This window comes from Delphinapterus leucas, chromosome 11 (genome assembly GCF_059928025.1).
Source record: "Delphinapterus leucas isolate spDelLeu-1000000601 "Yukka" chromosome 11, BTC_Dleu_Yukka2, whole genome shotgun sequence".
NCBI lineage: Eukaryota > Metazoa > Chordata > Mammalia > Artiodactyla > Monodontidae > Delphinapterus > Delphinapterus leucas.
In genome coordinates this window covers 38267026-38278894 of record NC_143139.1, presented here as the reverse complement: position 1 = coordinate 38278894, position 11869 = coordinate 38267026, and the positions used below count along the sequence as shown (strand labels likewise).

Below are 11869 nucleotides of genomic sequence, written 5' to 3'. Positions count from 1 at the left end.
GGGGAGGGGCTGGGGGGCTGTCGTTCTGAACCTCCAGGTGGGAGCCCAGGGGCCAGGTGCTCCGAGAAGCTGCTAGAAGATAGGTCAGGACGACGCCCCCAAACTTGGCCCTGCTTGCCAGCCTCCAAGGTTTAGAGCTCCAGTTACTTCGTGGGCTCCCCCTGCGCCCTTCTCCTCGCCTCCCGCCCAAGGTCCCAACGCGATGCCCCCTCTCTCCCTCCCCCGCTGCTCCTTTCTACGCTTCCCCTCCTCCCTCCCAAGTCTTTTCCGTGCATGGTCTAGGGCTCGCAGCCTGCGCCTCTGCAAACACCCCCCGCCCCTCCAATCCGGGCAGAACTCCGAGGGGAGGGGCCGGAGGCCCCCCTTCCCGCCTGTGGTCGGAGAGGGCAGCGCCGCAGCCCCGGGTGTGGGGGGGTACAGGGGCCGTCTCTGCGCCCCGCCCGATCAGGCCACTCGGCACACTAGGGGTGGGGGGCGGGAAGCAGGGCTAGCGGAGAGGGGGGTCCGGCCCGGGCAGGTGCGGGCTCTGGCTGGGCCCGGGCGGGCTCCGGGGGCGGGGTCTCAGGTTACAACCCCGCGGGGGGCCGGGGGCGGCCCGCGGTTTGGGCGAGTTCTCCAGCCTCGAGTAGAGCCGGGCGCATATAACGGGCGCCGCGGCGCAGACAAGACGCAGAGCGCTGCTGGGCTGCCGGGTCTCCTGCCTCCTCCTCCTGCTCCGAGGGGCCTCCTGCATGAGGGCGCGGTAGAGACCCGGACCTACGCCGTGCTCCTGCCGCCTCGCTGCGCTCCGCCCGGGCCCGGCTCCGCCAGGCCCCGCGGTGAGCCATGATCCGCCTCGGGGCTCCCCAGACGCTGGTGCTGCTGACGCTGCTCGTCGCCGCTGTCCTTCGGTGTCACGGCCAGGATGTCCGTAAGTTGCCCACAGCCCCTGCCTGCCACCCTTCTGTGCCGTCCCGCCGCATCCTCTTGCCTGGCCCTCTCGCGCTCTGGAGCCTGCGGATGCGCAGAAGCTCATCGAGTGGAGCTCTGCAAGTCAGGGGCTCTGTCCGAGCGTCCTCCGTGCCGGTCGTGGTTGGAGGCATTTGCAGGTCCCTGCGTTGCAAAGGAATACTAAACAAGCAAAGCGTCGGGTCCGAGGTTTGCGCACAGATTTTAAGCGCGCTCTTTCCCACCAGCTTTGATAATTAGGCGCACACGCACACAACTTGGCTTCCCGAAGCACTCAGAGTTCAGCAAAACAGGTTGCGGCCCATCGAGCTTAGGAGAAGTAGGAGAGAAAGAGCGCGAGCAAAGGAGCGAGCGAGCGCCAAGGGGTTGACGGCCCAGTAGTGTCCAGGGGTTGGTGCCGGGGGTTTCAAAGGGAAGTTAGACAAAGGAGATGCTCGGAAACTGGTGGGCTGAAATCCGAGGCCACAAAGAAGGGCTTCGGAGAGACACTCTGCGACCTCATCGCCTCTCGCTGGTTTCCTCCCCCTCACGGCTGGCCCAGGAGCAAAGTGCAGCCCTCTTCGCATCTCGGCTTTCCCCTTGCCTCTGAAGGATACAGAAACTTCCCGTAGGAGAGGCCATCTGAAAGGCGATAACATTCCAACCAGACCGTGCTTTTCAAACGCCCAGGAAAATAGCGCCCCCTCCCCGCCGTCTTCCCCCCTAACATCCCCACCCCCGCCCAGGTACTACAATGAGTTACTTTTCTAAAAGTTTCTGGAACTAACCGAGGCTCTGCCAGGTGTGTGTGTGCGCGTGCGCGTGTGTGTGTGTGCGTGTGTATGTGTGTGTGTGTGTGTAGCAGAGGAAGGAGACACGGTTGGTCGATTGCTATAACAATTTCAACCGAATATAGTTAGAGACGGCAGTTTTACAGTCTGGTCCAAAGGCGGTTCGAACCGCACCTTTCCATCGCCTCCTTTGGTGAAGTCTCACTGTCTGGGATTATATTTAGGACAAATGAAGCCTGGAAAGTGTATTAGGTAGAGAAGTTATTTTTTTTCCCACGTGTTTGGGCACGTTTCCGACGGCTGGGATTCCAGCCCTGTCTTTGTATGTTACAAATTGTAAATCAATCGCAGGGGAAATTTTTTGGCGGGGGGGGGGGGGGGGAGTAATGGAAGTCAAAGTCCGTCTGCCGACGAGGCTGTCTGCAGTCTCGTCTGCCACTAGGCTATCTCCAGACACAGTTTAGAAGGCTGCGGACCCAGAAGGACTTTCCATTCATTAGGGTGGTCGACCGGGACAGGGTCAGGACTGGGGCCCGCGGTGCAGCTGCAAGGAACCCCGGGCAGGAGATTTTGGTCAGGCTGTCGGATGGTGCAGTAAGCTGGAGGCCCGCTCCTGGGTACTTGTTGGAATACGGTGCGTCTATAAATGGCCCCAGCTCGGACTGACTATATATTTGTCCTAAATTTGCATGTACACACTCACAAAACTGTCTTCTTGACTGACCTCTGCCTCAGTTCGCAGTGGAATTAGCTAGGTGACTCTAAAATAACTCCCCAGTTCTCCATCTGGTATTAGAGGCTCTCACTTAAGTGGCAGAGCGTCTCAGCGCCGCAGCCTTCCTAGGAGGTAGTGAATTCCACAGTTTCTTGGGCCCAAATCTTCCAGTTGATCCTCCTCCTCCCCAGGGGGAGCGCTTTGGAGCCGCTGACTTTGCACCCTGGCGCATCCCGGCTCCGTAACCCCCTCCCCTGGGTCAGCGGACCCAAAAACGTGACGTGGGGAAAGACACAGTCTGCGTGGACATCAGGAATGTCAGAAACCTAGAACTCTGGCACGACCCTCCTCCCCATCTTTCCACAAGTTTGAGAGACTTATTGGCTGCGGCGTCTTTGACCCACATCTGCACTTCACAGCCCTCTCCTCTGAATGTGCCCCTCGGCTCAGGGGAGAGACCTCAATCCTCCATTGTGAGGCTTGTTTGCGTTGGGAGATTGGCAGCGATGGCTTCCAGATGGGGCTGAAACGCTGCCCGTATTTATTTAAACTGGTTCCTTGCGGAGACCTGTGAATCGGGCTCTGTGTGCACTCGAGAAAAGCCGCATTCATGAGAGACGAGGTCCGGTGGGTTCCCCAGGACTCCCCGACCCCCTCTCCCACAATGCTCCCCTGTGCCCGCCCGCGGACACCTCCCGGGCTCCAGCCCTGCGCAAAGCGGCTGCGAAGCAAAACAGTTCCCCGAAAGAGGTAACTTTTTAATTGGCCTGCTACAAAGAATCACTTATGTGGCGCTGCGGTAATGAGGGGAACCCGATCAGGCGCGCCGGGATGCTATCGGCAGCCGTTTCGAACAGCAATTATGGTGGCGCTGGGCTCCTCCGTCCACACCTAGGGGATCCGGTTACGGCGCTGGCTCCTTTCTGGGGCAGTCATTTTATCCCACTTTTCACCCTCCCAGTGTCTGTGGGCGAGCCGTGTCCAGAGCCGCAGCCACAAAGAGTCACCCGACGGCTCTCACGCCCAGCGCTGCGGCCCCGCCCCCGCGCCCGCTCATCCCCGGCCACCCTTCCGAGGGAAATCTGATACGCCTTCAGGGTGCACCCCGCTCTCCCAGCACTTTACTCTCTTCCCTCACGGCCCCTCTTGGGTTTTGGTGGGGGGGGGGGGGATTCTTCCAGTCGCTCTCCCGCAGCTCATTTTCTACAGCTCCACCTATAAATAGCGGTGCGTGCGCCCCGGCAACAACTGTATATACCCTAGGCTCCCTCTCTCCCCGCTCCCCTCCCCGTGATTATCTCGCCTAAAGGCTGGGTGGAGTGTTTCTGGTGGAAAAAAAAAAAAAAAAGACAGAAAGAAAGATTTATCTTTCAGTCTCCTTAAAGAGCACGGGGCTGGCCGTTTCTCTCTCCGCCCACCTGGTTTGTGGCCCTTTCCTATTATTCAACCCCCGCAGTGGCCAGGGCTTTGGGGATTTTGATGAGAAAAACAGCACTGGGCGCTCCCCGGCACGTGGCGCGGGCTCGGCCGCGCTTGGCGCTCTCCGGAGCGCTCTTGTCAGCGCAGGCTTCGTTTGCAGGGCGAATTCCGGAAGGCAGGCCGCTTGTGGAGAGGGACTAGTGCATGACGTTCTTGGTCTGCGTTCCTGGAGGAGGCCAGGCCTGAACTGGCTAATCTTAGCCCTGACCAGGCATTCAAAGGCCCCTCCACACACCCCCTTCCTCCAAGCTGGGCTGTTGTCTTCAGATGGAAGCAAGGTCTCTCCAGAGAGGGCTACAGCTGGAGGTCAGCACCGGCAGCGGGGGCGGGGTTCTTTGGCCCTGCTTGCCTCCCAGGGCATTTTGTTATACCCCTGAGTCCCAGGTGTATTGTTTAACTGGGCCTATGCTCCTCCCCAAATTGGTCCTAATCCTGATATGATTTAAAGAATGGAAGAAGATCCTAATTGTCACAGATCCTCCTCTCACATACACCCCACCCCCATACATCACTTTGGGAGCCTGGCTCTTTGCAGAGTCTAATTTTTGTGGGTAGAATTTTCTGCACGCCTTCTAAATTTTAGCTGTCAGTTGTATTTAGCTAGATGCATGAAGACAGTAGGCATAGTCAGTCCCCCTCGCCTTCCCTGCTGGGTCAGGATTTCCACTGGTGAATAGACAGCAGAGTGCAAGGCACACAGCAAATGTTTGTTGACTCCACGGAAGAATGAATGATGTCTTAGAAAAATCATTTTCAAGTTCTCCGTGTTCGAGTGGCCCGAGCCCACCTTCTTCAGCATTTGAATTATGTCGAGTTGACTTGCAACCTCTTTCTCTTTTTCCCTTCTGACTCCTCACCCCCTCCTTCCCTTGGCTGTCTGCTTCCCCTGCCCCACCCCCGGTGCAGAGAAGGCTGGCAGCTGTGTGCAGGACGGGCAGAGGTATAACGATAAGGATGTGTGGAAGCCCGAGCCCTGCCGGATCTGTGTCTGTGACACTGGGACTGTCCTCTGCGACGACATCATCTGTGAAGACATGAAAGACTGCCTCAGCCCCGAGACCCCCTTCGGAGAATGCTGCCCCATCTGCTCAACTGACCTCACCACTGCCAGTGGTCGTAATTTATTTATTTCCTGTTCCACATAAATAAATTACTTGCAAGGGCAGCAAATGCCCTGCCATGGATGCCGGTCATCTCTGCGAAGCAGAGGGGCTGGTTATCCATGGGACCCCAGCAGCTGAGGCTGAAAGGAAAGGCCATTTCTCGCTTGCAGGTTGACACTGAGTGAGCCTGACACACTAGAGGGGTCCTTCCTCACCCAAAAACTACGCTTCCGAGACACGGAGGACAGAGGTGATTCCACACAAGTAACCTCACTGGAGTCACCTCTGCAGATCCCTAGAGCCACCGTGGAGATGCAGTGCTCCTTCCGGCCAAACCACAGACTGACTCCTCCTCCAGTACCCACACCTTGGCTTCTCTGTAGAAGGCCTCAGATGTATGGTCTTCAGTGTGGAGCGAGTTCTGCTGGCCAGCGCGCAGACAGAGAGGGCAGGCCCCCTTCTTGAAATATGGGCCACTCGTGGCCGTTTCCATTTGGTTTTGCCTCTGTTGGCGTTGACTGCCAGTTAAGAAGCAAGTTCCTAGGAGAAGGGCGGAGATGGGGCTGGGACAGAGCCCCGTGTGCCTGCACCCTGGTGGGTTGTTAACTCCCAGCTGGAGCCAGGGCTGGTGGGTGTGCAGGTGACCCCTCCTCAGCTCTGGAACACATGCCCTATCTCCCTGTAGGGTGGCTGGGGACACACATCTAGGCCTCTTGGGTGGCCCTCACTTTTCCCTCCCCGCTCAAGTAGAGAAGACAATTGAAAGGGAAGCGAGCAGTTGCCTTTCCTTAACACTTCACCCACCCTGGAAAGCTGCTTGGGGAAGCTGCTTTGATGGTCCAGATTCCCAGATCATTTCTGAGGGGACCTGTGTGAGTGAAGCGTTGATCACCTTTACGACTTCGCTGCTGCAAAGGGGGAAGGGGTTATTGACTCGGGGTGGCACTGGCTCCAATGCCCTCTGTAACTCCTGTGCTCTGCTGTTTTTTGTGCTTGCTTCACGGAGATCCAGCTTGAATGTAAGACCTTTCCACCTACCTAACTCTTCTTCTGGGGTGGAGGAGTTTGGTGGGGGGTGGGGTGGCGCTTGGGCTACGGAGGGGCTTCTTACCCTGTGAGGAAGAGAAGAGACTGAACCTCCCAGTTTCGGGTGCTTGCTTTCCTGGTGGCTGATTAGATCTTGAATTCTTCCTTTCCTCTTTGTACCACCCCTGCTCCGTTCTTGTGCATGCTGACTGCCTTTTGAATAACAAAGTCTGCATCATCTCCATTCCTCATGGGACCTCAGCAACTCCAGGACCCCAGTGACCCTAACACCCCAACAGAGGGGTTCAGTGGAGTAACAGGAAGCTGCCTCCTTCCCTGGTTGTGTCCCTTTCTTTGTTTGATCCGTTCAAGAGTGTCTAAGTGACAAGAAGTTGTACGTAACCATCTCGTGAATCTTACATTTTCCTTCTCTATTTTTTCCATTTGCAGGGCAACCAGGACCAAAGGTGAGGATTTTTGTTGTTTTTTGCGCTTTCCTTTGCCTTTATAGTTCCTTCTTTAGAAGCAGTGCTATGCTCATTCAGCCTGTGGTCTTTAGACATCAACAGGGATCTGTTTCACAGGGCATCTCGATTCAAGGGCTCCTGGGCAATGTTGTGTGCTTGGGGCTTGGTGGGCTTGCTTGGCTCAATCCTGACAGTGTTTCGTGTTTCAGGGACAGAAAGGAGAACCTGGAGACATCAAGGATGTAAGTATGCATTATACTCCCACGTTGCATCTACTGCTCTAACTGGGTCATGTCCTTGAGGTTCCCTCTAACTTGCCATCCTGTGGGTCTCTCTATCACAGATTGTAGGACCCAAAGGACCTCCTGGGCCTCAGGTAAGAAAGGGAGAAACCCCTTCCTCCGTGTCTTCCTTGAGTTACTGAACTGCAGGCCCCTGGTCTGGCTGTCATCTCAATATTTTCTTCATTTTCAGGGACCTGCAGGTGAACAAGGACCCAGAGGTGATCGTGGTGACAAAGGTGAAAAAGTGAGTAGAGAAACAATGCTGTCTGACCCTTGTGGACTGCCAAGGTTCTCTAATCTCCCCCTCCCCAAATGACTGACTACCTACCTCCTCAAGGGCAGCCTGTAGACAGATGGTTCTTGCATAAACACTGCTTCTCATTGGGGCCTTTTTCTCTTTCTGCCAAGGGTGCTCCTGGACCTCGTGGCAGAGATGGAGAGCCTGGGACCCCTGGAAACCCTGGCCCCCCTGGCCCTCCTGGCCCCCCTGGCCCCCCTGGTCTTGGTGGAGTAAGTATCCTTATGTCCCCTTCCTTCAGGCTGTCCCTCCAGAAGCGTGGCTTCTAAATTGCTAGTCACACTCACCTGGCTGGCTCCCAGGGCTGCCAGCAGTGTGTACACGGCCTGTCCATGGGCTTCTCCCCCAGGCCTATAATTTAGTGGAATCACATAGTAGGCATGAGACTGTGGCGCTAAGGGATGACTTTTTTCACTCATTGGGTTTCTGCAAAGCAAGTCTTCAGTTACCTGGCTTCCTGGCGTCTGTACTGTGTGGCTAATTCTTGGGAGTGGGTGTGGGGCTTGGGGGAGAGGATGACTGGGCACTTGTATTTCCCTGGAAGAAGAGTGACCGCTGTCCTTGGAAGACATTGAATCTTCATCTTTGCCAAGTACATTCCAAGCAATTATTTATTCTCATGAAAGAGCCCCACTGAGCGAAGGTGTGTGGCTAAAGTCATTTTTGGAATCAAACCAATCAACAAATTATATTATTGCCCAGTTTTTGCAGGTTTGCCATTTTGATGTTTGCTATGATTTAAATTTTTAAACTTGAACGGCTCATAGATGCCTGCTACATCCCCTGTTAAAATATTTCAAGACTGTTCATTTTAGTCTTTTGCTGGGCATTAAAGTCTTGGAAAAGAAAAACAGAAACTTTAAAAGTGATATTTTTAGTTATATTTCTCAATTTATGTTAACGTATTTAATATTTTAGAATTTTTAAAAAAAACTTATAAAATGAAATGCAAGTAATGGATACTCTTCCAAATAACACTTCATCTCCCAGGGAAATGACTATGCCACTGTCATCTAATAACCCATTTCCAAAACAATTTTTCAGGAATCATTAGTAATTCAGATCAATGCTAGGCTAGTCTCCAACAATTAGAATTTATCTAAATAGAGTATTTTCTATCCAGATATAGCTTACCTAGCCAAGTAGGAAAAGCACAGGGCCTCCCAAGCTTTTAATGTTGTTGGGTTTATATTTGCAGAACTTTGCTGCTCAGATGGCTGGAGGATTTGATGAGAAGGCTGGTGGCGCCCAGATGGGAGTAATGCAGGGACCAATGGTAAGAAAAAAACACCAGTTCTTTGCAGCCAAAATGGCAGGAGGTGGCCCTTATTAGAGCCAGGGACTCTGACAACCTCACTTTACAGGTAATTGCTTAGAGCAGCTCTTCCCCAACAGTTACGTAACCTCCCATTTAGCTAGCCCAAAGCATTTGGGTTTTAACGGCGATGGATGCCAGTTTTAATGATGCGCTGGAGTGACTAAGAAGAATGAGGATGGAGAGAGGCATATAGGCTGATCTGTCAGAAGGCCAGTTGCTATTGCTCTTGGAATGAGAACTGAAGAATGCAGACAGCAGCCACTGTTCTCCGGCATCCACAAGACTTCCAGCAGGAACTCTCAGCCCTGCAGCTCCCACTTGGCACAGGCTAAATGAAACTCAGACTTTAGTAAACATGGCTGCCGTCCAGGGGAAAGCAAGGCCAGCTTCTCTGTCCAAATGGTACCTATAAATAAAAATAGATTGTTGCAAGGGGAGTGGGAAATGAGAGGGGGGCGGCCGCTGCAGGCCCCCTGCTCACAGAGTAACTCCTTGTCCTTTGTCTGGGCTGTTGGCTGGGAGGAGGTGGCACCCTGGAGGCTGTGGGTGAAGCATTTCCAGTAAAGCTCCTCATTTTCTGTTCCAATGCAGGGCCCCATGGGACCTCGGGGACCTCCAGGCCCTGCTGGTGCTCCCGTAAGTACTGGGCCTTTCCTTTTGGAAGGTGGAGACACAGATGCTTTCAAGCTCTCTGATGTCAGTTTGCGGGGGGCCAACCTGGTGTCCTCATCTTACTTTTTAGGGACCTCAAGGATTTCAAGGCAACCCTGGTGAACCTGGGGAACCCGGCGTTGCTGTGAGTACCTCCATGGGCCCTGCCCTCCTTGGGGGGAGCTTCCAATGATGTACCACTCCGACCCCGATCCTGTCGCCTCCCGGGCTCTGCCCAGCACTTTCCACAGTGGAGGGCTCAAAGGAAACCCAGATGTCCCCTCTTAGCTCTGGGGGAACAGAGAGCCAGATGTGGCAAGAACCACCCAGGACTCTGTCATCTCAGTCCTTTTTCTGGGTCACCCCTGGCCTGTGCTGTCCACTGCCTCCCACTATGATCTGCTCTCTCTCAGCACAAAGTGGGTTCTTCCATCTTTTTTTTAATTGGAGCGTGGTTGAATATTTTGGCCAAGCCGCACGGCCTGCCCACATGCAGGATCTTAGTTCCCTGACCAGGGAGCAAAGCCGCAACCCCTGCATTGGAAGCATGGAGTCTGAACCACTGGACTGCCAGGGAAGTCCCAGGGTTCTTCCATCATTTTTTCCTTATAGAGGAACTAGCTTCCAAAAGCTACAATCCCCAAATTTTGTCCGATTAGGTGTCTTCCCCCTCCAACCATCTCTTAAACGCTCCTATTTCGTTCGTAGGGTCCCATGGGTCCCCGCGGCCCTTCTGGCCCCCCTGGAAAACCTGGTGACGACGTGAGTACACCTGAGGAGTCAAACAAGTGGCCGCCTCACTTGAAAGGGCCCAGAGAGGGGGTGCTGCGCAGTGATACAGAGGCACCCTCGGCTTGACCCAAGGGGGAGGCAACCTGAGTGGCAGAGCTGGTCTGTTGGAGACTCGGACTCCGCCTACTGTCCACATTTCCACTGGCAACTTAGCTTGCAATTGCCTTGGGGACTTCTTTGGACCCACTGGGAAGGGAACTAATTAAAACATAATTAACTCCTGGAAGGGAAATTGAGAAGTGAGAGAAGGGAGAGGGAAAACACAAGGGGAAAGATGTAGGGAAGGAAAAACAAAGAAAGAAACACAACAGCCCAACATTATCTTAATTGTAAATGAGTTAGGAAAAGCTCAGCCTGAGTCAGGATGTCTGCAAGGGATGCAAACAAAGGGAAGAGACAGGAGTTGGCACTCGTGAATCCCATTAGGCAGTGAAAGTCTCTGAGGTTAGGGGGCCCTAGGCCAGTCAGCAGCGCCTATGAGAGGAGACAGGGAGCCCACCAGGGGAGGCTGGAGGCCGTGGGGTTGGGGACGGAGGAGCTTGCCCAGGGCACAGGCAGCTGTGTGAGACAAGACACGGTGAGCCAGGGAAGGCATTCAGGGAAGGCTGGGACCTGAAGGAGGGGGGTGGAGATGAGGAAGCAGGTGGGCAAAGGCATGGCGGGCTGGGAGGAGAGACGGTGCTCCGAAGTGTGCCAGCTGTGCTAACGTGTCTTCTGAGGAAGCTGAGGTTCATCTCCCTCCCTTCAGGGTGAAGCTGGAAAGGCTGGAAAACCTGGCGAGAGAGGCCTTCCTGGTCCTCAGGTAAAGCCCCACCTTCCCCAGCCTCCAACATCATTCCCAGAGTCTCCCTCCTTGCAGCCAAGGCAGTGGCCGCCCGCCCAGCTCATCCAGTTCCGTTAGCTCACTCCTAAAGTTCCAGCAGTCTCCATGTACATCACACCTTCATGCTGATGACCATGTCTCTGATCCTAGCATGGGCCCTGGGAGGCTGGCTGTTGTTCATACCCACTTTGCATAAGATGGGGTGAGGCACAGTGAAGGGGATTCTGGGATTGACTGAAAGATGGTCCCAGTACTGGGCTTCCACTGCTCCCTGTAGCAGCCCAGGGCAGTCTTGACCCGGTTCTGCTCGGTGCCCTGAGAATCTCTTCTTTGGATTGCAGGGTGCTCGCGGCTTCCCAGGAACCCCAGGCCTTCCTGGTGTCAAAGGTCACAGAGTAAGTATCATGGGTTGAGGGTGTTGGAAGGAAGGGATTGACCAAGGGAGAAAAAAGCTTTTGAGGACATGAATCTTCCTATTTGGCTTCCCCAGAAGTGCGATTGAATATCTTCTCTTGTCCCATAGGGTTACCCAGGTCTAGATGGTGCTAAGGGAGAAGCTGGTGCTCCAGGTGTGAAGGTAAGGACCAAGAAGCACACGAGGATGGGGGACGGACAATGGGGAGATGCTACTGAGCTCAGTGGAGTTAGGACATCTGAACAGCTTGGGTTAGGACAGCCAGTCCTACGTCCTAATGTACGAACGGCAGTTCTGGAAAGCTCTGGGAATTGTCCCTCACAGAACTAAAGTTTGGGGGTGTCGGTGCTAGCTGAGATGACCAGAGCTTTCAGCTTCTTCCATGGGAGTTGTCTGGGGGCTAGCACTGGGGTCCCAGTCACTGACCCTCTGCCTCTTTTTTCCAGGGTGAGAGTGGTTCCCCAGGAGAGAACGGTTCTCCAGGCCCAATGGTGAGTATATGAGCATTCCTCCCGGGAGGGCCTCTCTAGACACTCTTCAGATACCTTCTAAAGCCTGGCAGGTGGCTTCACCGTAAATGCCATGGCTCCCTTTATGCAAAGTAGATACTCAGTTTTGTAGATTGATCTGATTATGAGCAAAAGGCAAAATGTATCAAGTAGATGATTTGGTCAAGGTTTCACCAACATTTCCTTGAAATAGCCCTGTTAGCACACTTGAGGCGTGCTTCAATTTTTACAAATTTCGTTTATTTTCAACATTTTGGGGAGCTCATCTATT

At 54.2% G+C, this 11869-nt stretch overlaps 1 protein-coding gene across 1 annotated transcript in view; it reads left to right on the top strand.

Moving 5' to 3' along the window:
- Window positions 1-610: 610 nt before the first annotated feature.
- COL2A1 (collagen type II alpha 1 chain) overlaps window positions 611-11869 on the top strand; it is a 30876-nt gene continuing 19617 nt past the window's right edge. The window contains exons 1-15 of the mRNA XM_089920622.1: window positions 611-910; window positions 4819-5028; window positions 6492-6508; window positions 6718-6750; window positions 6852-6884; window positions 6983-7036; window positions 7201-7302; window positions 8289-8366; window positions 9000-9044; window positions 9151-9204; window positions 9768-9821; window positions 10600-10653; window positions 11016-11069; window positions 11198-11251; window positions 11536-11580. Coding sequence (XP_089776748.1) covers window positions 826-910; window positions 4819-5028; window positions 6492-6508; window positions 6718-6750; window positions 6852-6884; window positions 6983-7036; window positions 7201-7302; window positions 8289-8366; window positions 9000-9044; window positions 9151-9204; window positions 9768-9821; window positions 10600-10653; window positions 11016-11069; window positions 11198-11251; window positions 11536-11580 — 972 coding nt within the window. The 5' untranslated portion in view covers window positions 611-825. The remainder of the gene's footprint in view (window positions 911-4818; window positions 5029-6491; window positions 6509-6717; window positions 6751-6851; window positions 6885-6982; window positions 7037-7200; window positions 7303-8288; window positions 8367-8999; window positions 9045-9150; window positions 9205-9767; window positions 9822-10599; window positions 10654-11015; window positions 11070-11197; window positions 11252-11535; window positions 11581-11869) is intronic.